At 40.8% G+C, this 26,116-nt stretch overlaps 1 protein-coding gene across 3 annotated transcripts in view; it reads left to right on the top strand.

Annotated features, from left to right (window-relative positions):
* The window catches only part of MTA3 (metastasis associated 1 family member 3), a 988,675-nt gene that overhangs the window by 884,866 nt on the left and 77,693 nt on the right, over nucleotides 1-26,116 (top strand). The window contains exon 18 of one of the 3 annotated variants that reach the window (XM_085612803.1): nucleotides 10,141-10,295. The exons of the other annotated variants lie outside the window; for them this stretch is intronic. Within the exon in view, the coding sequence (XP_085468929.1) occupies nucleotides 10,141-10,295 (155 nt within the window). The remainder of the gene's footprint in view (nucleotides 1-10,140; nucleotides 10,296-26,116) is intronic. 3 annotated transcript variants of the gene reach the window in all.

The following is a 26,116-nucleotide window of genomic DNA, read 5'->3' as shown; positions in this document are numbered from 1 at the left end:
TAGAGGAAATTTGTGTGAAAACGCAGATTTCTGTCTTAATTCCCAATTCAATAGGGGACATCTTGTAATGTTGCAGTAATACTGGTCCGTGCAATTATCTCACCAACTGGTTTGAGAGTTCTCAGGAGCAGTATTACTGCATCAGGGGTTCCTTGGTTACCATAATGAGTGCCTTTATAGGTGAGTCATGTACTTAAGGGGGAATTTAATGTTTAAGGAGTTACAATAATCTAGGTGACTGTTTACATTACTAACAATTTTCAGTCTTTTCTGATGAAGAGTTTCTTATGTTTCTTGCTGATTGATTTGTGCTCCAGCATCAGCAATTGTATTAAAAAACCTATTTATTTGAAAACTGTCTAGCCACTTGTACTGTATGTGGAATGTGGCCCTTTTGTGCTTTAATTGTGCATCTGGGCATCATGTAGGAGTATCCAGTGTTTCCAAATTATATGCTAAGGGGCAATGTATTGTTGAACAGGATCTGATTTAAAGAATAGAGTTTGAAAGGTATTGACCAATTTAGATTTATTTTCTTGATGAGTAAGAGTGAGAAGAAACATTTTATTGCTTGGTCATTTATGATCTCACATTTATGATTCCATTGCTTTGAGATGGTTTGTTACACTTGAGAAAGGACCAGGTACAGAACTATGATGATATACCATTCATCTGAACAATTAAGGGAGACGCTTTGGAACTATAATAATGCCCTCTTAAAAATACCAATTCCATGAGTCCCTGTAGACCTGTCCTGTCTCAATTGTTTTGGTAGGATGATAAATGTGTGATTGAATGATGTCGGGGATGATGATTTCGATTTGAGCACTGCGTGAGTTTCCATTTTCTCTGCCAAGGCTTTAAACCTTGCTATGATGGAGGGTTAAGCTGTTGTAGTGGTGCATTTGAATGTATTGGTGGGGTTAAATTGGGGAGGCAATGAATCGTTCGAATGCTTGAGAAATCACCAGCTTCTTCAGAAATGTACTATACAGGTGTTGACATTGTGGTGGATGGAAAGTGAGTAATGGGTTATAGTGGTTTAGTAGCAGATTTGTGGTACAATTATGCCTGCTTTGATTAGTCTTTATTTTGGAATAGGAGAATGTGTGCTATGGTTTCACAAGGCTCTTGCTAATGGGTAATCCCATAATTAAAACAAGTTTAACAATGTGATGAAGGGCAACTTAAGAAAGATCTTGAGGTTTTTTGGGCCTGAGCTAGTTTTGTATCTGTTTGAACATTTGCTTGCTGTAGATTCTTTGTGTTTTTCTTAGCTTATCTAAATTATTTTGGTTTTGCCTCCTTGAAATGTAAAGGTTATTTTTGATAGTGTGGCAGTTGTTGCTGAATAAGCATGTGCCTAAATTATGAATTATTGTTTTTAATGGCAATATGCCTCTCTGATGAGGACAAGGAGCTATTCACTATTGAGCTTCCTTGTTTATTGAAATTGAGGTGATGTTTTCTATTTTATGTCAGGACACAGAGGCTAACATTATGCACATCTTCTTTTATTGCTCTCTCACATCAGCGACAATAGATCGAATTTAGAACTTTTTGAAAACATTTCAGCCAAGTATATAGCACAATAGCTTGCAGCTATCTTCCTTCTTCTATCGCTGCTGCTCACAAGATAAGCGCTCTCTACTTTATCTCTCTATCTCAGTGTAGATGAACTTGAATTTATTGTTGTTCTGGTCTGTATGTGTAAACTTGTCAGGGAATGTTTGGACACTGATTGTGGCTTGGTCGCTGTTAATCTTTTGACTTCACAGCTTGCGAGTGAAATATTTCTCCCTCGGGCTCCCTTCCCAGCCCGTTCACTACATAAATTTTTTCTCGCTCTGCCTTTTCTTTTCAGGCTTCACTTTATGTTGGTCCTTCCCTCTAGTGACTCTTCCCTCGGCAAGGGGAGAGTGGTTCAACTGAGCTTTTTTCAATTTATGCACATGGAGCGGGCTGTGCTCGCAGCCTGCTCCTGGCTGCTCAAGCTGTGGGAAACACACTGGTCTCCCCATTGATGGCCGAGTGTCTCTGAACAGCTCAGGAAGCATCAATGGGTCCCAATGTGGCCCTGTCTCTCCCTGCAGACACAGATGACATAGTCCTACTCTCCATGGTGCTGCACACCCCTGATTAGGCGCCCACACCTCTTGGACTATTTTGGCACATTCTGGTTTCTGTTTGGCACTTCTGGTAATAGGCGCCACACCAAATAAACTTTAACAGAATATACCCTGGCGGCTGGCGGCTGACGACGCAGCGTGCATGCACATCGGGTGCCACCTTAACTTTTTGGTCAATTACATATTGATTTCAATGATGGCAGCAATTTTATTCTTTTGGCATATTTATTAATGGTCATAGAAACAGTTGGCAGTTATTAGTCGCCACATTCACCTAGATTTCTTGCTGAGCTGCCCCTTCATTGACCTTTTTACTTTTACTGATAAGGCAACCTTATAATTAGAATTCCTCTACTGCTCTTTAACTCTATTGGTAGAGATAGTATAGCAGAATGTCAGAAGAACAGCTAGAAAATGGAATTAAAAGAAAGTTGGAGAATATGGGAAATTCAGCACTAGGGAAATTAATGGGGTCGCTGGAGGAAACCATCATCTGGAAATTAGAGACGTTCACTTGAAAAGAAAAAGGTTTTAATACCTCTGATCAGCCACTATGTTCTGAATTGGTGGATAAAACCCAAATGAAAAGAGCTTCAGGTGATAATCCATCTAAAATTGTAACAAAGGAGGATTTGATACCGGAGGTAACCTGCTATGGATTCAGTGCTACTGCCAGTGCAGATGGGCAAGGAAAAGGCCCAATTGTCCCTATATCTCGTTGATAGTGAGAAAGAGAATTGGGAACTTTCTTGTTCATCTGATTTTGATTCCGACCATAACATTGTTGGGGTCAGGAGAAAAGGGACATCTGAGGAGGCATCCAAGGCCTCAGGGTTGTGGACCCTCTGGGGGATGATATGTTCGAACCCCCTTCTGATTAAACACCCCTTGTCACCTGAGTGGGCACCTTCACTGCATGTTGCTTACCATATTACATACTGGTTAAGAAGGGAAATCCTCAAAGAGGTGAGAGCTCGCTTTAGATCAAAGTGTCAACACCCGTCCCTCCCCAACAAAATATCTTTCACTTCTGATTTGGATCCCAAAGTGGTAGCTTTTATCAATAAAGGGGGCAAAGATCCTAAAAGAAAAGTGCTTGATAGGGGCTTGAAATCATGCTACTACATTCTACAACTCAATCAATGTAACCCACACATACAATTTACACACAACATTCAGACTCATAAGATTCAATTCTGATTTGGATCCCAAAGGGGTAGCTTTTATCAATAAAGGGGGCAAAGATCCTAAAAGAAAAGTGCTTGATAGGGGCTTGAAATCATGCTACTACATTCTACAACTCAATCAATTTAACCCACACATACAATTTACACACAACATTCAGACTCATAAGATTCAATTACTGGATATTGAAATAAGGAACACAGTAACAGGTCTAGAAACATCGGTATGTCGCAAACCCATGGATAAAAACAACGCCTTACACTTTTCCAGTTTCCATCCGTTTTCATTAAAAAGACATCTCCTGGTTTCTCAGTTTATCAGAATCAAAAGAATTTCCTTGAATGCTGAGGAATCTGATAAATTAATTCAGGACCAATTAGAGAGATATCGCCGATGGGGATATCCATCTGAGGTTTTGAAAAACACGAGGTCAAGAGTGATTATGAAAAAAACGTGAGGACCTTCTTATCAACAAACCAGAAACCAAAAACATACGCAAAGTATTTGGGCAGAAATCAAAAAGATCATAAGAAAGAGATGAGAAATTGGGGAACAGGAACCAGATTTCCAGGAATTATTCATGGATAAACCTCTTTTTGCGCACACCCGTTCTAAAAACCTCAGAGAGATTTTAAAACCCAAACCCATACAATTGACCTCAGGATTCAAGGGCATGAGGAAATGCTTCAACTGTGGACAATGTGGAAATGTCATTCTTGGAAACATTTTTCATCATCCACACACCGGGAAACCGATAAAACTGAAACACACTTTAGATTGTAACACAGAAGGAGTTATATACGCAATCCGTTGCCCATGTGGACATATCTATGTGAGGAGAACTTCCCGAAAAACCAAAACCCGTATTATTGAGCATAAAAGCATGATACGCAACAAGAATAGACACTCTTGCCTAGCAGCACATTAGATAGACATGACACACAACTAAGATTTACCATTTTGGAAAACACTACACATAAAGGCAACACAGATATGAATACTAGGTTAGCCCAATGAGAAACTTTCTGGATAAAATTTCTTGATATCATCATTCCAAAAGGTTTAAATGACCATTAGACGATGTTATGTTTTCTGTAACCAATGGGAGATATGTTCTATCCAGTGGTATTATCCTTTTTACACATCAGATGTTTTGTTTTTTATCTGTGTGGTATTCTTTCGTGGCATCTCGTCATTGTACATCTGCACTTGCTCCTACTATCACGCACACTTTATACTTCACACTATGCATCATACAATTAAGTTGTTATTACAGCACTCGTTGAAGTCTCTTTTCTCTCACTTGCCTCTCTGAAAATCTCAACATGCACGTAGTTCATATTTGCATACGTTTGTATTAGCGATAAAACGGCATTTTCACGCACTCTTAGACATTCTTAGACGTCGGGACAGCATGTCACCAGTCAAAATATGTCTTTAATCACAGTCGACCAAACCTTGTCATCTGAGTCTGTTATGACCGTTGATAACGATTTGAGCCCCTAGGGAGACCTTACGTATGTTTGGATCTAGCTAATGCTCAGACGGCTAAGTGTCGATAAAGATTTTTCAAACTAGGAATATCAGTTGCGGATACCTTTTAAGTTTATTGGGTATGCGCTAAGTTCAGGTGATGTGCAGAGACGCTACGTACACTTTTAAATTATGGGTCATCAACGGTTCAGCAATACAGGTGAATCGGAGATTACTGCTCATGCCAGAACCTTCTGAAAACCGGTAAGAGGGAGATATGCTTCATGTTGCGGATTATAGGAGTTGGTTCAGCTGCCATTCTAGTGGTTTATGATGATTGTATTTTCGTGTTACAGATCACTCTCGACAGCCAAGCACCGCCTCAGAAAGATTTCATGCTAGAGCCTCATTAACTATCGGTAAGCCTGTGATCAGTATTTAGCAGCAGATTTAAGTGTGTTTTAGTTGCCGCTCCCGCAGTTGGTAACTTTGGGTATCTTTTGTTATAGATTACACTCGTCTATCAAGTTCGCCCTTGAGTAGATCTGTTGCATTATCAACGGCACAGGTAAAACCTGTTTACCACATGAGACTGAGTTCTCTCTTTACAGTTCTCACGACATGTTTTTCTGAAACGAGTTACTTTTGTGTCTTATTTATATAGAAAGTAACACGCCCCAAGGGGAACACTTTTTCACCGCGATACCCCTTCTAGTTTTCATGAGCTATGAATTTAACTCGAATACACGATAATGCACTTTGTGATTCACTTTCTACAGGGCACATAGTTTTCAGTACCTTACTCTTTCAGTGTGCGAGCACTTTTTAAGTGACTCTCACACGAGTACTCAGACTCTTCAGTGTTAACTTCTTTCTTATGGGCTGACTGATTTTTTTCAGTTAACACTCATGGTTTGTTTCAGGTTCTCGTTACCCGCCCGTTTCCTCCATTCTTCTACACGTCCTTGGCGTCAGGGTCTTCAGATCTTGCACATTTCATTTTCCCTACCTTTGCTTTTCACTTGTTATAGCTTTGGACACATGGTTTCTCAATTCACCACACATGTGTGATAGTGGCAGCAAGAACGGCTACTATTCTGTATTCTATTAGTCTTTGCATATTGATATGTACTTGTTTTTATTTGTTCCAGCTGGTGGCTTCAAGAATTTGAAAAGATTTGGAATTATATGTATATATATTCACGATTTTGTAATATCATGCCCCTGATGAAGGGTTATACCCGAAATGCATTGGGTTTTTGTTACAATATGTTTAAATTGAACCTGAACCAACAATTTGTTGATGTACAGTAATTAATTTTGTTTCACATTCAGTCTCATGTTTTGTTTGATACAAAGACATTGAAGAAGGTTGCATAATTCACAAAAGAAGCTATGAATAAAAGATTATGTTGTTAATCTAATGAATAACATGTTTATTGTCCACACCGTTTTGTAACTTGGTAGAAGCCTTAGGGACACTTCAATAGTGCGCTGGGTGATAGGTACGGAGATATCCGCACCCGATTTTCACAAGATTGCCTACTAGTCATCATTAGACCTCTCGCTAAGATCTTTGAAATGGCGGAGGTCATCTATCTTAACAAGGCTCAGTTTAACCCTAAGTGCACCAATGGCCTCAAAGAACTGTCTGCCTCCTAGGAAATGCCAATACTGCCCTCTCCAATGAAAGGAGAAAGAGTATCCTCCTCAAAATAGACCCCAAGCTAATTGAGTTAACAAGTAAAGAAGGGAGCCCTTCCTCACAGGGCTAACCCTTCGGAATGAATTCATTAAAGACATGACTAAATACATAGGGGTTTTTAGTTCAATACAAAAATCCCAAAAGGATATTAAAAGAGTATTTTAAGAAAAGGTTTTGGCAGGGCTAGGAGTATGAGGGGTTAATTTCTTGGCCAAGGTCAAACCTCATCCACTCCCATTTTGGGACATGGACAACATAGCTTTGGATCCTACCAAGGGTTCTATCAGCAGAGACAGAGATTCTGCAGCAGGACCTCCAGAGGAGATCAGAGGCAAAGAGGATTTTCAGCAGGTAAACATTTCGAGAGACCTTTCAGATACCCCTGCAAATTTAGGGGGCAGGCTAGCCCAGTTTTGTGGGAATTGGACAATGGTAACGCAGGAGCCCTGGGTTCTGATACTGTCAGGGGGTACAAGCTAGATTTGATAGATAATCCTGTTCAGAAGAAAACTCCCCTGGAAATAACATTTTCCGTGGAATATTCAAAATTGGTGACACAAGAGGTAGAAGACTTACAAGCAAAAGGGGCTATCTGGGAGGCCTCCCAAACCTGGGGAGGTTTCATCAGCAATATTTTTCTGTTCTTTAAGAAAGACAAAGGAATGAGACCAATGATTAATTTGAAAAAAACAAACAAATGGGTGGTTTACCATCAAACTGGAGGGGATTTACTTGTTAAAGGATATTCTAAGGAATGGGGACTGGTTAACAAGACTAAATCTCAAAGACGCATATTTGTCTCCCCTAATCTGGCCCCCACATCAGAGATACCTCTGCTGCCCTTGGAAGGGTAATCTTAGGGAGTTTTGCAGCCTCCCTTTTGGTCTTTCTTAAGCACCTTGGAGCTTTACCAAAGTCCTGCACCCGGTAGTGGGCAGGCTATGGGTGATAATTTACCTGGAAAATATTCTGATAATGGGACAGTGCAGGGAACTAGTGTTGAGAAACACCAATTCGACAATTCAACTGTTGTAGAAGCTAGGTTTTTTGGGAGTAACCAGAGATGGTCATAGAATCGGATGCATCTTTAGAAGAGAGGAGAGTGAGATGTCGGAACTCTGCAAGAGGGGATTGGTGGACAGCTCGAGAGGAAGTTACACATCAACTGCTTAGAATTGTTAGTCAGGGTATGATGAGATGCTCTGTGATGTTATGGACAACGTGTCAGCTGTAAGGTATGTCAGCAAGATGGGCGGTCCTCATTTCAAGGGTCTTGCAGACTTAGCGAAGGATTTTTGGGGCTACTGTCTGAGCAGATGAATATCACTTGAAGCTAAATATATTCCTGGATTAAACAATGGTGTAGCGGAACCGTTTTCATGGAATTTCCGGGACTAAAGCAATTGGAGATTGATCAGACATGTCTTTCTCAGTATTCAGGAGAGGTGAGGTCCTTTGGAATGGACCTCATTTGCAGGCAGATTGAACACACAGTTGATGGAATTCTTCAGATGGAAATCAGACCCACAGGCTTGCGGAGTAGATGCTTTTCTGAAGGATTGGTAGGGTTTAACACCCAATTCTTTGCTGCCATTTGCCAGACTGCCAAGAAATGTTCTTCAAACACTGCAGAGAAACTGTAGTATTGATAACCCCACTCTGGAGATCACAGGCTTGGTTTCCGATAATGTTGGAAATGACAGTAGACTTTCCTATGCTGGTACCAACCTGCAGGGATGGTAATCCTAGGACCAGAGAGAAAATTCCATCCTCTAGTAGAAGAGGGCCTACTCGTGCCGATGGCTTGGAGGATTTCAGGAGATAGTGGGAAATCCCAAGGCTTTCCACAGATGCTTTCTGACTCATATCAGATTCATGGGCATCTGGAAAATGGAAAGCAGGAATGGAACTAATCGGTTTGTTGGTGTGTTTGACGGGATTTCGATCCCGTTTCAACTGATTTTGTCCAAGTACATAACTATCTAACGAAGTTGTTTAGATCAGGTTTGTCCTACAGAACAGTAAATCTCTATAGATCAGCTATAGCAGCAGATCACTGTTTGTTAGATGACATATCTCTTGGTCTGAACTTATTGACAAGGAAATCATGCGTAGCATGCGAGTTCTAAATCCACCTACAGCGAATTACACTTCCTTATGGGATAATAGTGACGTTTTACATGTTTGAGCTGATTGGGGTGAGAACTCTATTTTATCGTTGAAACATATTTCTTACAAACTGACAGTCCTACTTGGTCTGGTTTTAGACAGACTTCGGATGTTAGAACTTCGGTTGTTACCAGCAAAGCATATTAACCCGGGGGAGTCTGTTTCTACAGTAAAAGGAGAATGAAGACTCTATCTACTTTCATTTTCTACCCTTACTTTGAGGGGAATGAAAGGCTTTGTGTAGTCAAATGCCTGAAAGAGTAGAGAGAAAAGAACGGAAAGTTTTGGGAATTGTTAATCTCACACAGATGGCCTCATAGCACCGTGTCTTCCTGCACCTTAGCAAGATGAGTGAAAGACGTGATGAGAGAGGCTGGTGTGGATGTCTCTAAATTCGGAGCGCATTCCCTTAGAGGTGTGTCAGCATCAAAAGATTTTGTTTTGGGTGATGACTTGCAAGACATCCTAAGGGTGGAAGATTGATTAAATGAGAATATGTTTAAAAGTTGCTATTTTAGACCTCTTGCAAATGCAATTGATAATGTGTTAAACTTGCATAAAGTTAGCCTCAGTATCCTGAAATAAAATCTGGATTTTATTAAAGACACAGAGGCTAAGATTATCCCACCGCATTTTTACTCACCTAGGTAAACTAATGACATACTATTTATATTTTCTTTTGGATTTGCAGGAGTGTGGATACAATTATCTGGTGTAGTATTTGGGGAGTGTTCATTTTTGGAGTTTAGTTCAACTTTTGGATTTATCTTGTTTACAGCGATGGAAGAAGGAAGATGGCTGCATGTTACTCTGCTTATACTTGACTAGAATGTTTTTAAAATTTCTAAACGCTTTCTATTGTTGCTGCTGCGATCGGGCAATAAAAGGAGATTTGCATAATCGTAGCCTCCTTGTCTTTAATAAAATCCAGATTTTCTGCCCACCAGGCTGTGAAAAATCTACATTTTCTTATGGCTTTGGTAATGAAGACAGGTCCCACGTTAAATGGTATTGAGGTTTCTAAGATGACTGTTAAAAGCAGTAACCTATTTGGACAATTTACTTGTGCCTGAAGGGGTGATTGCTAAATGTGACCATTGTGTTGGTCTATTGAGTTCTTGTTCGGGCTAAATTCTCTTGGTTAAGTTAATATCCAAATACATTGCCTTTTTAATCCTTGATGGAATCTGCCCAAAGTTTTCAAGTTCTTGAGAGTGCTTTTTAAAAGCTTCCAATGCTACTGAGTTTATTCAGCCTACTAGTAGGATCAGTGTGGCTGTTGTAGACTGAGAGCAGTTGTACTAAGGAATGAATTTTAGGGAGGTAAATGAGTTAAGGGACAGAATCAGGGTTTCATTACAAGGTTTGTTGTCCCCTAGGTAGATTTCATAGGTGACTTTAGAGTCCAATATTCAAACACTTCATAAGAAGCACAATATGATGTAAATCATTATTATTTTGCTCTTATTCTCTTTGCAGCATGCTGTTCACCATTCACATTTGACGAATGGAAAGACCGTGCAAGCTGGCATAAGCAATTTTAAGCAAAGCACCATTTCAGGGGTCAAGAGACTGAGACCAAACTGGCTTGATGCTCCTGATGATGGTTTCTTCATTGCCACAGAAGAGACGAGGTATGATGACATCATGCAGGGCCTTATTCGCTAAAGAAGCTCCCCATTTATATGAGAAAAAGAGGAATCTTTAGTGATTAATGCAACAGGGGAACATCATTTATGTGAGAGTGGAGTTAGGGCTATGCTATGCATTAAGTCTGGCCAAGCAAGTTTTTTTTCATAAATTAGCAATTTTTAATGTTGGCTTTATTAGTCCGAATTAATTTTACTAAACTATAATGCTTTTCGTTCCTACATTTAAATTAAATGATTTCCATAAATTAAATTTGTTTTCATTTCCACTAGGTCAGGCAATAAAATAAAAAGAAACCTCCCACGTTAGGGGAGTTAGATTGGTCACCAAAACATAGTAAGAGAAAATAGTATGTCCTACATGCAAACCAATAGCCTCATGTTAAGGTTCTAATTGTTATGAGTATGACTGTAGACCTCTTTTGTTTTGTAAGAGTGCTAGATGATTTCCAGCATGTCCTTCTTCCTTAATACAATCTTTACTTCGTGAGGGTTAAGTCCATATTCAAGATACTAGAGAAACATCTGGCCTAGGCATGGTTCTCAGGGAAACACACGAACATACATTTTAGATTGAGAAAAAAGAGGTCAGCACAGTTTTCTGGTGCTCAGATATGGACTTGCCCTCATAATGTAATACCCACACCAAGGAAGAACAGGACTCAGTGTAGCAGTAATTACTGGAAAGTATACAAGGTTTATGTATCCCTGTGCCCATTTAATGTATTTACCCTGTACTTGAATTACAACTTTGTATTAAGGCATAATAACAGCACTGATCTGTGCAGTAGTGGCTTCCACATTTAAACATATCGGGACCCATGTCCCAAAATCATTTTATGTGATCAATTGTGTCTTAGTCCTGTAATAGGTGTGAATTACTCCCAAATATCCATTACTGATTTACAGAACATTTTTGAGACCTTTTATTTCTTACTCTAGATTTAATTGTGATGAATTTCCCAGGGTAAAACATGCTCTTGATTCACATAGCTTTTCCATGGGTTGGCATTTCTTACACGTTGAAAAGTCAAGATTATCTCTCACCTTGCAATTGATATCCAATAGAAACAATAGAAGTTACCACACTTCAGAGAACCCACAACTAGATCTGGGTGATTTCTAGAGTAGGCTGGCATACTCGGTGTTCTTATGGGAATTTTATGTTATGGTTGTTCCGCAAAATTGTGCAGTTACACCACTTCATGTAATTACGCATCATTCATGGTAAACATTTACAACAAATGTGCCATTCATGGTAAACGTTTACCGGGAATGCAATGAATTAACAGAACACACGCATCTGTTATTTTCAGTGCTTTTGCTTTGTGTTATCACATCAAAAATGGATGCAAGGTTGCACTTTTCACTAAAATATACTTTGAAATGACAAATGTGTGTTTTGCATAATTATGAATAATTTTACAAACTTTTGCTGAAATTTCCCATATTACATGAATTGGACACACCCCTACCCACAACCGGTTTTACAGAATTACTGTGTAGTTTAACAGTAAGCCCAGGGAAACGGGGATTGGGCAAGAGAGCACACAAAGGCACTGCATAGCGTCACACTGCCTGGTTGCACAGCTGAGCTTAATCAGTAATGCAGGAGGGCGGGTATTTAATAGCAAGGGACGATTTTCAGTAGCGTTATAGGGGAAGATAACTTATGATCCTGTATATGATATACCTGCTAACACTCTGTATATCCCATCTCTATTTTGAAATGAAACTTCATATTTCTTTTGAGCTGTAATGCACTGAAATTGATATAGTAACTGTGAACAGCACTCTGGGTTACTGCATATTGATTGTTAATGGAAGATAAACACTGCTATGCAATACCTTTCTGTGGTTCTGCTTACATTCAATATAAGTGATTTCATTATGAAAGGCATGCATTAATATCTTATACCTCACCTATACTCTTGATAATCATATATACACTTTTTACAATATTGGAATACCTTATATGTCTAACAAGAACATCTTTATGCAATCGCGAGTCCACTGACTTCTCTTATAAAACCATTGCATTGATCATCAAATACTTATCAAGTGGAAAACCTCTGGTGACAATAATATAGTGCAAGATAGGGTTTTTTGCAATATTGTTTTGCATCTAGAATGCCAAAGAAAGCAAGCATCGGAAAAACCAAGAGCCCATTGGGCAAATTTAAAAGGCCAGACCTTTTGGCTTTGCCAATGCGTGTTGGAAAATGTTGTACTATCTCCAATTACTGACATAATGCCTGGATTTTGGGACTGATATGGGAACACAAAACTACTTTGAAAATGCATTCGAACCAGCTGCAAGTTGTAGCTAGTTAATTCGACTCTGTGAAAATATATTGGCGGAAGTTTGATAAATTGATCCAGACATCGCATATTTACGTCCTCATCTGTCACAGTATTCAAAAGTATTATTAATCTTCAGATTAGAAAAAAAAACTCTCATGTAGTAGCGTCCCACAGAAAATTTCCGGAGTTGCTGAACGCAGCCTGAGTGTTTTTCCAATCTACAAATGTTGGAAGCTCGTTGTGCTGTCTGTAGGATGTCCTCCCACATCAACAATCTAGGCATGATTTAACAAACTGACATTAAATTAATACGAATGTTTTCTACTGATTAAATTATTCATATTTTCAAAGGACAATTTCAGATGCATTCTCAGCAAGAAAGTTTACTTTTTCCAGCATGACGTTTTCTAATTGCTGCCATTATTGTAAAATATTAATAGCGTAGGTGTAAGGGGGAAAGGTGCTGGTGATTTGTTTGAACTGACTACAAAAGCACTTAAGCTCAGGCGTTATTCAGCCGGACTGAGTGCTCAATTTCTTGCCTTCCATTTCACTCACTGAAAATAACAACATCCATTAATATGATTTTCCACAGTTTTTATACTTGTTGTTTATGTTTTCAGCCTCTTAGCATTTTCAATCTGTAAAAATGGCATGGTTCTTCCTTTTAAATGTGAGAATTCTTATTTGCATCAATATTTTATGCTGGGAACTTCATTATTTCATAATTAACTTTTGAGGCTCCACACGTGTTTCATTGTGTCATTAAATGTCAGTATGTCAAACCTTAAGATGACCCACTTGCTATCTTGGATTGGTAGTTTTTGATTCATATTTTTATCAGCAAATACACTAAACATTCACAATAAATGTAAATATCTTGAAAGCAAATAATGAAATAGACAGGAGCCTTCCTTCAGATTGGGAGGTTAAATTGCTCAGCAGCAAATTGTAATACGAAAAAAAGTAAATTTTTCAGATGCAAAGTCCTAGCCTCTTCGTAAATTTAACATTGTTATTTGTATAAACCTCTTCACTTGTATATGTGAGCTGCATTGTATCTAGTATGTTCTTCTTGCGCATCACAGTCCTTACTTCATGTTAGTAACATTACTTTACTCTGGACTATTTGGAAAGTCACCAGAGGTGAAAAGAGGCTGAGGTTGGAGTTCTAATGAGCATAATATCATCAACTTAGAGGTTGAGGACTTTTTTTTACCTCAGAGCTACTGATATTCTCAGCAGAAGGACTCAAATAAGGCAACAGCCGTAACTCTGGAAAGAAAATTTGTATATTATAACTATGAAAGGAAGGGCATATAAGTTTTCGGGATTGCATTACTTTAAGGAACCCTTTCTAAGGTTATTGAAGGAAACAGGTCATTGTTGATATCCTAGAGACTAAAACAGCTGTAATCAATGTGGACTGGGTTGGATTCTTTGTAAAGGCAGTCTCGTATAGCTAGTATGCAACACGAGTTTATCAATCAGGATGCATGTTAAAACTGCGTCTTGGTCTTGTGCCTTAAGTTTGGAGAAAAAAATCAATTTAGTTAAGATATTCAAAAGTTGAACTTTTGCTGTTGATTCATGCGTTAAAATATATGAAGACAGGCCAACCAGTACCTTATTATTTGGTTTTGAAAGACGCCCCCACACCCCCAATGTTACACAAAGCCATCACCATCCAGCTGCAGACATTTACAGATGCTACCAACCTCCTGTGGGATTGGCTTTATGGCTGTATGCCGAACCAAGGTGTAGAGTCAGCCTATGTGGATGTCCAGTCATTTCATCCTGGATGAGCAATTGACACATTTCCTAACATTGTTAGATTTATTGACAACATTTGCAGGATTCTATTGTCCAGATTATACTGGATGAGATACCTGGTGTGACTAATAGTTGCCTGAGCTATTGATGCGCTAGCGTTTGCAGTAGCACAACAAAGTAGAGGGCTACCTTATGTTACTCATTACCTGGGTATGTGTTGGCAAGCAACTGAAAGTGCAGTTCTGTTGTCTCAATTTTAATTATTGCTCCTTTACGAAGCCCTTACACAGAAGATCCTTCCATCAGCCAAACAAGATCTGGAGAGTACATATACACAGAAACAACAAAAAGCAGTTCAATTTGTAGAAATAAGTATATAATCTCAGACTAGTAATTTTCCACAACAAAACTAGAGATGGTGCTCCGTGTGCAAAGTGTATAAAGTGCTTATGCAAAAAAAAAGAAAAACAAGTATTGAAAGTGTAATATATGCAAGGTGTTAAACCATATTTCTTAAATCTGTCTACTATCCAGTATGTTTAAAATAAGGCTGGTTCGCGCATACGTTTCTTATTTAAATGGCAGCTCAAAGAAGTAAGGCAGACAGATATATGTGTGGACATTTCAACTCCAATAATCAAACGTGATATTAGAACATCCGGCAGGGCCTTTCTCAGGACAAAGATTGGAGACACCCTGTGAGTCAAAATGGATAACATGTTACTGCTACATGTATCAGCAGTCAACACTATCATTCAATCTATGTGGGTCACTCGCTCATCTAACTAAATGGGTGAAATGTTTGTGGGCTCCAAAATGTCACCTTTAAGATGTCATTGTTATGTAAAAAGAGACTTATTTCAGGTAGTCTTTTACTCCTTAAAAATCCAATATGTAGGTTTCGATGATGCTGACACTCAGTCATATGTCAGCTACTTTTAATTTGCCATGCCATTTCAGAATGAAGGCTCCCTTTACGTAGCCTGTCTGATAAAAACAAATAAAATTACAATTATAGAATTCTGTGGGCATAATACTTGTATCTAATTTTGTTTATAAAAAACGAAAGATTTTAAAAAAAATATATACTTTTATGTTATGGTAAAGACTTCTCTCTGCTCACCTCTTTTGACTACTTCATGTCCTCTGTCGGAAGATTGAGAGTAAACCTACCTGTCTGCCTCACAAGAGGCAGAAAGACTGTCTGGACCCTAAGGGTGGAGGACTGCGTTCTGATGCCAATAGAGCCAACCCTACACCAGATAGATATTACAAAAAGGAACTCCCTGGTGCCTAGTGGTGCTTTCTGCCTCCCTGTGGTAGGCAGATTGGGGAAAATTTAGATTTTTCACAGCCTGCTGGGCAGAAACTCTGGATTTTATTAAGGACACGGAGGCTAATATTATGCAAATCTCCTTTATTGCCACAGCTCAGCAGCAACAATTGAAGAATACAGAACTTCAATGAACATTCCAAGTAACTATATAGTCCCTTCGTGACCAGCCATCTTCCTTCTTTGTCAAAGTTGCGATGAAAGATCCATCAACGAGAAGAAACAGCCAAAAATGATTGAAGGAAAGCTTGTAAGGAGTGGTCCGAAGGAAGCAATTTTTTCATTCTGAAAGAAAAGAATAATACCACGTAATAAAATTTATCCACATAGGGAGGGATATACATCATTAGTGGTGGGATAATATTAGCCTCCGTGTCCTTAATAAAATCCAGATTTTCTGCCCAGCAGGCTGTGAAAAATCTAAATTTTATGGCACGACACGGAGGCCATATTATGCAAGTTTAAAGTGAATTAAGAACATTATCAATCACATTAGGGATTGGTCTAAAATAACAAGCCTTAAACATAGTATCATTTGACCAATCTGCTGCCCTAAGGATATCTTGAAGACCACCACCCATAAAAAAGGCCTTTGAAGCCGAAGCACCTCTAAGGGAATGTGCTCCAAAAACAGATACACCCACTCCGCTTTCATGCATAACATCTTTCACCCATCTTGCTAGGGTTGGAGAAGAAACTGCTTTATGAGGGGACCTATAAGAAATGAGAAGTTGTTGTTCGTTCATTCTCAGGTATTCTGTTCTTTTCTCATACTCTTTCAGACACTTAACAACACAGAGTCTTTCGTTTTGAAGAAAAAAGGGATAAAAGATGGAGGAAGACATAGTCTTGGTTCTCTTCTTGAGGAAGAAACAAGCTCCCTCAGGTTGAAAAGCCCTGCTAGAGATTTCTAAAGCTTTAACGTCTGAGGTTCTTCTAAAAGATACTAGACAAAGTAAAACTGTAAGTTTATAAGAAATGTGTTTAAGAGAAAGAGAAGAGTTATCTCCCCTAGAGGATAGGGTTCTAAGAATAAGAGTGACATCCCACATGGCGGTGTACTTAGCGGAAGGAGGGTTGAGAATTCTCATACTTCTCATTATTTTTTTAGTTAATAAACTTTGCCCAACGGAAATTCCGTTAATTAAAGAATGGCCAGCAGAGATAGCAGATCTATAAACATTAACGGTTCTATAAGATAGACCAGAAGTAAATAAATCAGAAAGGTAATTGACCGCATGAACTAGATCAGTTGAAATGGGATCATAACTTCGTTGAAGGCACCAGCGAACCCATTTATTCCATGCCAATCGATAAGCTTTCCTTGTACAGAGACCCTGCTCTACCAGGGGATGAATCTCTCCTTCTGGCCCTATGAGTACCTCTCTGAAAGAAGGAATCAGAATGGGGAAGTCGATAGACATTTCTAGAATTATTGGAAACCACGCTTGGGATTTCCATAGAGGAGTTATCACTACCATGCTCTCTTTGTAGCGACGAGCATGAAGAAGAAGACGGGGAAGCAAGGCAAAGGGTGGGAAAGCATAAGGGGCCAGACCTCTCCAAACTTGGAGGAATGCGTCTACTTTCTGAGCTTGAGGGTCCGGTCTCCAACTGAAGAAGTTCTTCAACTGGGTATTCAGACGATCTGCAAATAGGTCCATGTGGAAAGGACCCCATCTGCTCTGAATGGCTAAGAAAATCTGTCTGTCTAGTCTCCAGTTGCTGGAATCCTTGAAATTCCTCGAGAACCAGTCTGCTACACCATTGTTCAGACCAGGAATATGTTCTGCTACGACTGATATTCCTTTGTTCAAGCAAAAGTCCCAGAAACCTTTCGCTAGGTCCGACAGACCCTTCGAGTGAGGACCCCCTAGTTTGCTGACATAACGTACTGCGGAAACGTTGTCCATCCGTAACGTTACACAGCATTTCGCAGAATTCTGGGTGAAACAACGAATCGCGAATGAACCTGCTAATAATTCTAAGCAGTTGATATGCAATTTCTTCTCTTGAAGAGTCCAACGACCCCCTGTGGATGAGTTCCCACATCTGGCTCCCCATCCTTCCAAACTCGCGTCCGATTCTATTATAAGGTCTGGTTCCTCCCCAAAAATTGCTCTGCCATTCCATGCCTCTACGTTCTTCAACCACCAAAGAACCTCGCTCTTCGAGTCTTGGTCGAGGGAAATCAAATGGGAGTAGGAGAAGGTCATTCTCAGTGATCTGGATTTGAGTCTTTGAAGGGCTCGATAGTGTAATGGGCCCGGAAAGATCGCTTGAATTGTTGAAGAGAGAAGGCCTAGTATTTTTGCTAAGTATCTTAAGGGGAATTGGTCTAGTTTGAGTAAATTCCTGAGTTCTTTCCTCACTTTCCTTACTTTGTCCGAAGGAAGTTTCAGTTCTGCTTTTATAGTATCTACTAAGAAGCCCAGAAATTGTGTCTGTTGACTTGGGATTATACAAGATTTCTTCATGTTTATGATGAAGCCAAGATGCTGTAGGAGGCGAATAGTAAGATCTGTGTGAAGGGATACGGTTTGTTTTGATTGTGCCATAATGAGGATGTCGTCGAGATAAATAATCAGTCTGACTCCCCTCTGTCTGAGCCAAGCGGTGACGGGTCGGAGAACCTTGGTAAAACACCAAGGGGCGGATGAAAGACCGAAGGGAAGGCTCCGAAACTGGAATAATTTCCCTTCCCAGAAGAACTGAAGGTATCTCTGGTGAGGTCCCCAGATAGGAATTGTTAAGTAAGCGTCCTTTAGGTCTAGTCTGGTTAACCAGTCTCTCTTCCAAAGAATGTCTCTTAGGAGGTGTATCCCTTCCATTTTGAAATGTTGGTAAACTACCCATTGGTTTAACTCTTTCAAGTTTATGACGGGTCTCTGTTCTTTGTTTTTCTTCCCTACTAGAAATATATTGCTGATAAAACCTATGAAATTTGATTCTACAATCGCACCTTTGCTTAAAAGATCTCTTACTTATTGGGAAACCAGAAGTTTGTCTGTGTGTGAGAAAGTAATTTCTCGAGGGTGATTTGATTGGAAAGGTGTATGGGTGAAGTCTATCTTGTAACCTCTCACTGTGTTTAAGACCCAAGGTTCCTTGGTTACTAAATTCCAGTTGTTTGCGAATTGACGTAGTCTCCCACCCACCTTTGGAGGGATATCTGAAAGGTCTTTCAAGATTCCTACTTGATGAGAAGGAGCGTTGTCTGCGTTCTCCTCTGAAGGGACGTCGTCGACTTCTCTGTCTTTGGGGATAGAATTGTTGACTCCCGAAGTTTGAGTTATATCTCCCTCCACGGGACATGAAGGGTCTTGTAATGGAGTTTCCTCGGCCGGGAAAACGACCCCGTATTCTCCCGGCCCGGGTGAAAACCCGATCTTGGAATACCCTTTTTATGTCCTTTTGTGATTTCTGAATGGAATTAAATGCGCCGACGTATTTGGCCATGTCTTTGATGAAGTCTTCACCAAAGAGGAAGCCTTGTGAGCAAGGACCTGGGTCATTTTTTGCCAATTTGATTAGTTTTGGATCTATTTTAAACAGGATTCCCTTCCTTCTTTCGGTGTAAATAGCGGTATTGGCGTTTCCTAAAAGGCATATAGCCCGTTGGACCCACTCCCTTAGTTCCTTTGGATCAACTAGGGAGTCTTCGAGATAAGCAGATTCAGCCATTTCAAAAATTTTAGTAAGGGGGCCAATGGCGTCAAGAAGGCGGTCTTGGCATGATTTTAAGCCTTTATCTATCCCCTTCCTCGGGTCTCTTGCAGTTTTAATTATAAGTGCCACAACTTTGGGATCTAGCTCCGGTGTTGCAGCTATCTTGTTTGGGAGGGAGGGTCTCGGGCATTCGGAGCGTAATCTAGATCTCACTTCTTGGGGGATCTCCTTCCTGAGCCAGAAGGTGAGGTACTCCGCTATGTGTTGGGATGGGGTCCATTCCGGGGATAAGGGATGTTTGATTAATAAGGGATCAAACATTGGGTCTCCAAAAGGGTCCAAGATTCCCATGTTGTTTGTGAGGTCTTTGAAACCTCTTCGGAGCTTCCCGTCCCCCTTGGTGTGTCTTCAGCATCAGTATTGAAGCCAGAGGAGCAAGACAGATCGATTTCAGTGTCGGATTTGTCCTCATTATTGATAATAATTGGAAGCTCAGGGCCTATATCTTGCCCACATTGGGTGCCCGAGGCACCAGTCTTGTCACCGCCTTGCAAGCGTGAAAAAGGTGCGCTCGTTTTAGCTTTTTATAAAGCAGGTCTTTCTTTATCTCCATGCGACCTCTTTTTTGGAGCCTTACTTGCTCCTTCATTTTGTGTAGAAGTGGAAGGTAGAAGGGAGAAGGATTCAAATTTTTCGTTAATTTTGTCGTCAATTGAGCCAATTACCTTCTCCACTGCTTTATTGATGAGGTCTTCCAGTCTGTCATCAATAGATGGTTGGGGGTGGACATTATGATTATCTTAAGATTAAATTAATATTGAGTGACTAAGGGTAATCCTTTTTCTTTCCCCCTTTTTCTTTTTTTAAATTATTTAAGTCCTATCAAGGTTGGAGCAGTTGGCTGCTAAATAACGAGTCTCAGGCGCTCTGGTGGATGCTCTGGCGATTAGACGATAAAGCGGCAGTTGGGGAATAGATAAGCCTGAATTGTTCCCAAGACAGCAAAATGGACGCATCATTATGTTGGTGAAAGGATCCCAAAAGCTAAAATGGTTGCCACGCCCGCAGACGCGAGCGTGGCTGCCCGCTAATGGTCTTTCCTCTAAGTTCCGACTGCCTCAGACGCGAGAGAGACGTCTTGAAGCGGCCGGGTTGGAGGACTGTGCGGGCGCGGGAATGGAGCCTCAACGAAGGCGTGAATGGGTGCACGGGGACATTATGCGAGGTTACGAGCCTCAACGTCTACGGGGACATTAGGTGAGATTCACGAGCGGGGGGTTGTATAAGTGCGAGCGTGATCGCCGCGAGGCTAGAAATCAAAACATAATAATAGTAACGAGCGAGCTGGGGAAACAGCGAGCGCGAGCGGAAAGCGGCTAAAGGGAGACAGAAAAAGCGAGTGAATCCGATCCAGAGTGGAATCGGAGGGGAAAAGGATATCAAATAAGGGTTGATCTCTGAAGAAATACCACATTAATCTTTGAAAGAGCGCATTGTAAAGTATTACAAGAAAGTAGATCCTAACAAGGATAGAAGGTAGAGAAAGGTAATCCAGAGAACAGTATAGGGTATTAAACTATATAAACACTTGAATAAACACATATATAGAGAGAACAAATCAGGTACAAGTTGAGGAGTACTTATCTTTCTGAGCAGCAGCAACAAAGAAGGAAGATGGCTGGTCGCGAAGGGACTATATAGTTACTTGGAATGTTCATTGAAGTTCTGTATTCTTCAATTGTTGCTGCTGAGCTGTGGCAATAAAGGAGATTTGCATAATATGGCCTCCGTGTCGTGCCATAAAATCTGCCATCTGCCCCCAAGCCTGTCTGGTCACTTGGGGGCAAATCCACCTCCCCCCCCACCCCCCACCCCCGGGTCAGAAATATATAGGGCTTTGTAGGAGGGGAAACATATGCCCTTGTTGTAGGGGCACTCCCCGGATGAAAAAGGCCAAGGTGGTTGTAATAATCAAGGATGTCTCGTAGACAGGTGGCTTAGAACAAGTTATAGGTTTATTGGTTAGCCATAAAGTCCATGTAGATCTCATGTAAGGCCTCAGCTAGGCCCCTGTAAAGCCCCTGTAAAGCCCCTGTAAAGCCCCTGTAAAGCCCCACCAGGAGCAGCCTCCCTGCTGCTCAGCCCCATCTCTCCAACTGCCAACTCCTCCAGTCCCACACACCAACATTCCAAGTGACATCACTCATGGCTGAGCAGCAAGGGACAGGACAGTAATGAGAAAGATGTACAACAACAACAATAGATTATAGCACATCTCCCTTCCTTAGAAAAACAAGCAAAAGATATGCATTGAATCAAGATAGCACAAAATCAAAAAGGAAAAACATTAAGCAAGTAATTATACACCAAATCAGCAAAAAGTCGCAAGAAAATAACTATAACAAAAGAATGATGAACACCATCCCCCTCCCCAGAGAAACAAATTAGATGGTACACACTAGAACATATAACATTGAAATAGGGAAACGCACCTCCCTATGAACTCCAATCACTGTAATAGGGGAAAACACCTCCCTATAGGGGAAAACACCTCCCTTAGACACATATAACATTGAAATAGGGAAACGCACCTCCCTATGAAACTCCGATACCGTAATAGGGGAAAACACCTCCCTATAGGGGAAAACACCTCCCTTAGACACAAAGAACATTGAAATAGGGAAACGCACCTCCCTATGAACTCCAATACTGTAATAGGGGAAAACACCTCCCTATAGGGGAAAACACCTCCCTTAGACACATATAACATTGAAATAGGGAAACGCACCTCCCTATGAACTCCAATACCGTAATAGGGGAAAACACCTCCCTATAGGGAAAAACACCTCCCTTAGACACAAAGAACATTGAAATAGGGAAACGCACCTCCCTATGAACTCCAATTACTGCAATAGGGGAAAACACCTCCCTATAGGGGAAAACACCTCCCTTAGACTCTCCGGACTTGCAATAGGGAAAAATACACCTCCCTATGATACACTGACCACTGTAATAAGGAAGAAAACACTTCCCAAAACACACAGAACACACTACACCTCCCTATACACCTCCTTTAGAAACCCAAACACAATATAATGTTAGGAGATCGTACGTTAAACATTTAGAGCATAAGTATTAAAACAAAGAACACAAAAGCAAGAGATGAACACCGGTGAGCGAACTCTCACCCGAGGTCTTGACACGGAAAGAGCTGAGAAGAACAAAGAACGATGTCTGTTTGCATTATTACCGCATTTTACTCCTCTCGTGCACAGTACAGAAAACGAAAATAAATAATTCCTCATGAAGAATGTGCCACATCAGTAGACCTGTGGGTACATCGCGTCTCAAATGCGCTACCACGAACACGCAACGAGAAAGCAGGAGATCCTTCTGAAATCTCCCAATCCAAAATGGATGCCAAAAGTACGCGAGAGTTGACGCGTGAGCTGAACGTCTCACAGATCCACATGAAGCTGACGAAAGTAGAACAGTGTAGTGCGCACCATGCGCATCGCATCACGTTCCGGCCGCCGAGTCAGGAAGAGGATTCCATTGCGTCATCATTCCCAGGATGACAACGAAGAAGGAACATCTCTCGCACCAACGAACACCTTCTGCACCAACGGCCCGTCACAGCATGGCAACAGACATAGGTAAGCGACGTGGCTTCATGCTTCAAGCTTCATGCTGAAGAGCGTGTAACAGGCAGGTTTACCACTGTAGTCCACAGAATCCGAGACCAGTTGTAAAAACGTGAGCTGTGTTCATCTGATTACTAGAAAGCGCTACACAGTAAATTCAGGTGAGAGTGCGCGCGCTGATTGTATACGCACCTCACTGTTTTAAACTGCAAAACGGCAGTTGTCGAACGGACACAGTCCTACAGTACAATTCTACTTTCCTTTACATGAAATTCACCTTGTCAGTCAGTACCTCACGAAATACAAACGTGCCAAGCATTGTACACAGGGAAGTCAGACTTGAACTAAAGTTCGTTTTTAATGTAATTTTCTTTTAAAAACGCGTCGCTCTTCTCAAGCACCAAGGCACGAAGTCTGCCCTCGATCGCTACTTGTCACGGTGTCACAACTCCCCATATGCCTCTCTTTAGCGCACATCTTCAGCACTTGACTGTCTCTTAGTTGCATTTATGAATATGTAGGTAAACCCTCTACAAGTGCTGTTCCTATGCACTTCGATTTCACCATGCCACACAGCATCACACCCTTCTTAAGGACTTGGCCAGCATAGCGTGAACAAGTAAAATTTCAAGAAGCAATGACAAATGTCAAAATTCAAACAGAGTTTCAGGAAGCACAGTTCCTAACAGGAAGAGTAGGTTTAAACAAGAGCTTGTCAAAGTTGCGCTGGCCACAGACGCTCTTCCACATGAAAGGTTTAAATTACAAGTCACAGCACATTTCCAGGCTTCTTTTCAGTCAGTCAGATTCTTGTACATCCAAGGAAAATTCAAGAGGCACTTACGTATTAGGGCGACCGATGGATTGGTCACTGGTGGGGCTTGAGCGTCAGTTTCCTCACAATACACAATTACTCTTGAAGTTACTTGAAGTCCTTTTACTTGAATTAATCATGGAGTTCCTTTCCCTTGAAAATCCTTTAAGCTTCATAAAGCATAATCCAGCACACGCGTTAGTTCCTCCAAATCGTCGCCAGTGTAATAATCAAGGATGTCTCGTAGACAGGTGGCTTAGAACAAGTTATAGGTTTATTGGTTAGCCATAAAGTCCATGTAGATCTCATGTAAGGCCTCAGCTAGGCCCCAGTAAAGCCCCTGTAAAGCCCCTGTAAAGCCCCTGTAAAGCCCCTGTAAAGCCCCTGTAAAGCCCCACCAGGAGCAGCCTCCCTGCTGCTCAGCCCCATCTCTCCAACTGCCAACTCCTCCAGTCCCACACACCAACATTCCAAGTGACATCACTCATGGCTGAGCAGCAAGGGACAGGACAGTAATGAGAAAGATGTACAACAACAACAATAGATTATAGCAGTGGTCTAGTGGGTCGAATCCTGCACAGAAGTTGTCCTCTTGCGCTGATTCCCAAGCAGGAATCCACTTAGGAGAGGTACTGTTGAAAAGGGGAGGCACTTCCATTCCAACTGCACTTCACCCAAGAAGATAGGTGCTTGTGAGATGAGCTGTCTCCCCACAGAATGATTACAGTGAAACAAGCTGTGTGTGTTCAGCATTTACCCCAAAAATATAAAGTAACAAGTGTCAGGTGGTAAAAAGATTATTACAAATCCATCAATGCAAAGAGATATTGACTACAAGACAGGACTGGATGAAGTTATTACATATAAGGTAGCCACATGGCAGTCGTAAACATAAAGGTGCCCACAGAATTTTGACTACAAATGCTCCATAATGCCTTTTGTGTGAATTGCAGGGTGTGAGGAAACTCTGTGGACCTCTCTTGTTTCCCCAGAGAATTTGGCTGCTGGAAGTGCACAACTCATTGGGAATCACTGCAACGGAGACTGAGGAATTGCCTAGGGAATAAGACCAAGAATTATGGATGTATCTTGCAGTTCCTCATTTCTAAAGGGATTCTCAGGGTGACACCTGTAATCCCTTTTAATTTAGCATCTCTGGTGATAATAGAACCCCCTCAGTAGTGTTAACTCTGGGGGTGCACTATTAATAAACCCTGCACCGGTGCACTCATAATGTGACCCCACAGTAATAGCTTTCTGCAAAACTTTATAAATATCTTGACAACATTAGTTGTGCACTGGTATTACAGTGATATTATGTTGACAAGCACAAATTACATGCATGAAACTATGCAAGAGAATATGTTAGTGGTAATATTTGCCACTACTTTTATCAGAAACTTCTTTTCCTGTAGAGCTTTAACCCCGAAGTCTTTTGTCCAGTTATGTCAAATATAGTTTGATGGGCCTGCACACTACACAGCGCTCATGAGGTAACCTACAGAATGATATTGGAACGTTAGCTATACTATTCCACCCATTCCCCTCTCTTTGTAGCCTAGTGGCTCAAGGGTCAGGGTCTGTTGGCGGGCTGTCTCCAGGGTATACATATTCTTACTATCCTTGTTGTCTTTCTTCTCTTATTCACATTCTCTCTCTCCTCCTTTGCTTACCTTTGTTAAAAGGGTAATATTTTGAAAGAAATCTTTGTTTTGCTTCACCTATTCCACATAGTGAGACTCTGACTACTATAATTTCTCTTGTTGTACATGTTCAACACAATGCAGCCATAATTGAAGTCCTCTGATGAGAGCAGTTTCAGGCAGGCCTTCCTCTTCATCTAAGGAATAACTGTATCATGGAACATGAACCTGTTGGAAGTATAAGCAACATGTGTTCACCACACCTGGAGTGCTGACAGAAATATTAATAATGTTGCAGATTCTGTATATTCACCCCTTTTCTTCGATGTTATTTCAATTTAAGAAGACTATTTTGGTATATTTTACCCATAGTACATCTGACTCTGAGTTCTTATGGTATGTTCTGTGCCATGCCGCACCCAGAAAAGGGTTTTTCAAACCATGATCAGGTCTTCCCTCGTAAGACCTGTGTTCAAGACTCAATGTTGCTGTAGCCTGCTTGTTTGAGGTATCCCGTTCTGGTGGATATTTTCATCCATGCAAAACTAGCTTTTATGTCATTAGAATGCACTTTGAAATGTGGTGTCTTATTCTTGTTGCTGTTTCTTTTCACAATGTGTAGTGAT

Source organism: Triturus cristatus, chromosome 6, assembly GCF_964204655.1.
Source record: "Triturus cristatus chromosome 6, aTriCri1.1, whole genome shotgun sequence".
NCBI classification, from domain to species: domain Eukaryota; kingdom Metazoa; phylum Chordata; class Amphibia; order Caudata; family Salamandridae; genus Triturus; species Triturus cristatus.
This window is presented reverse-complemented; position numbering and strand designations above follow the sequence as displayed.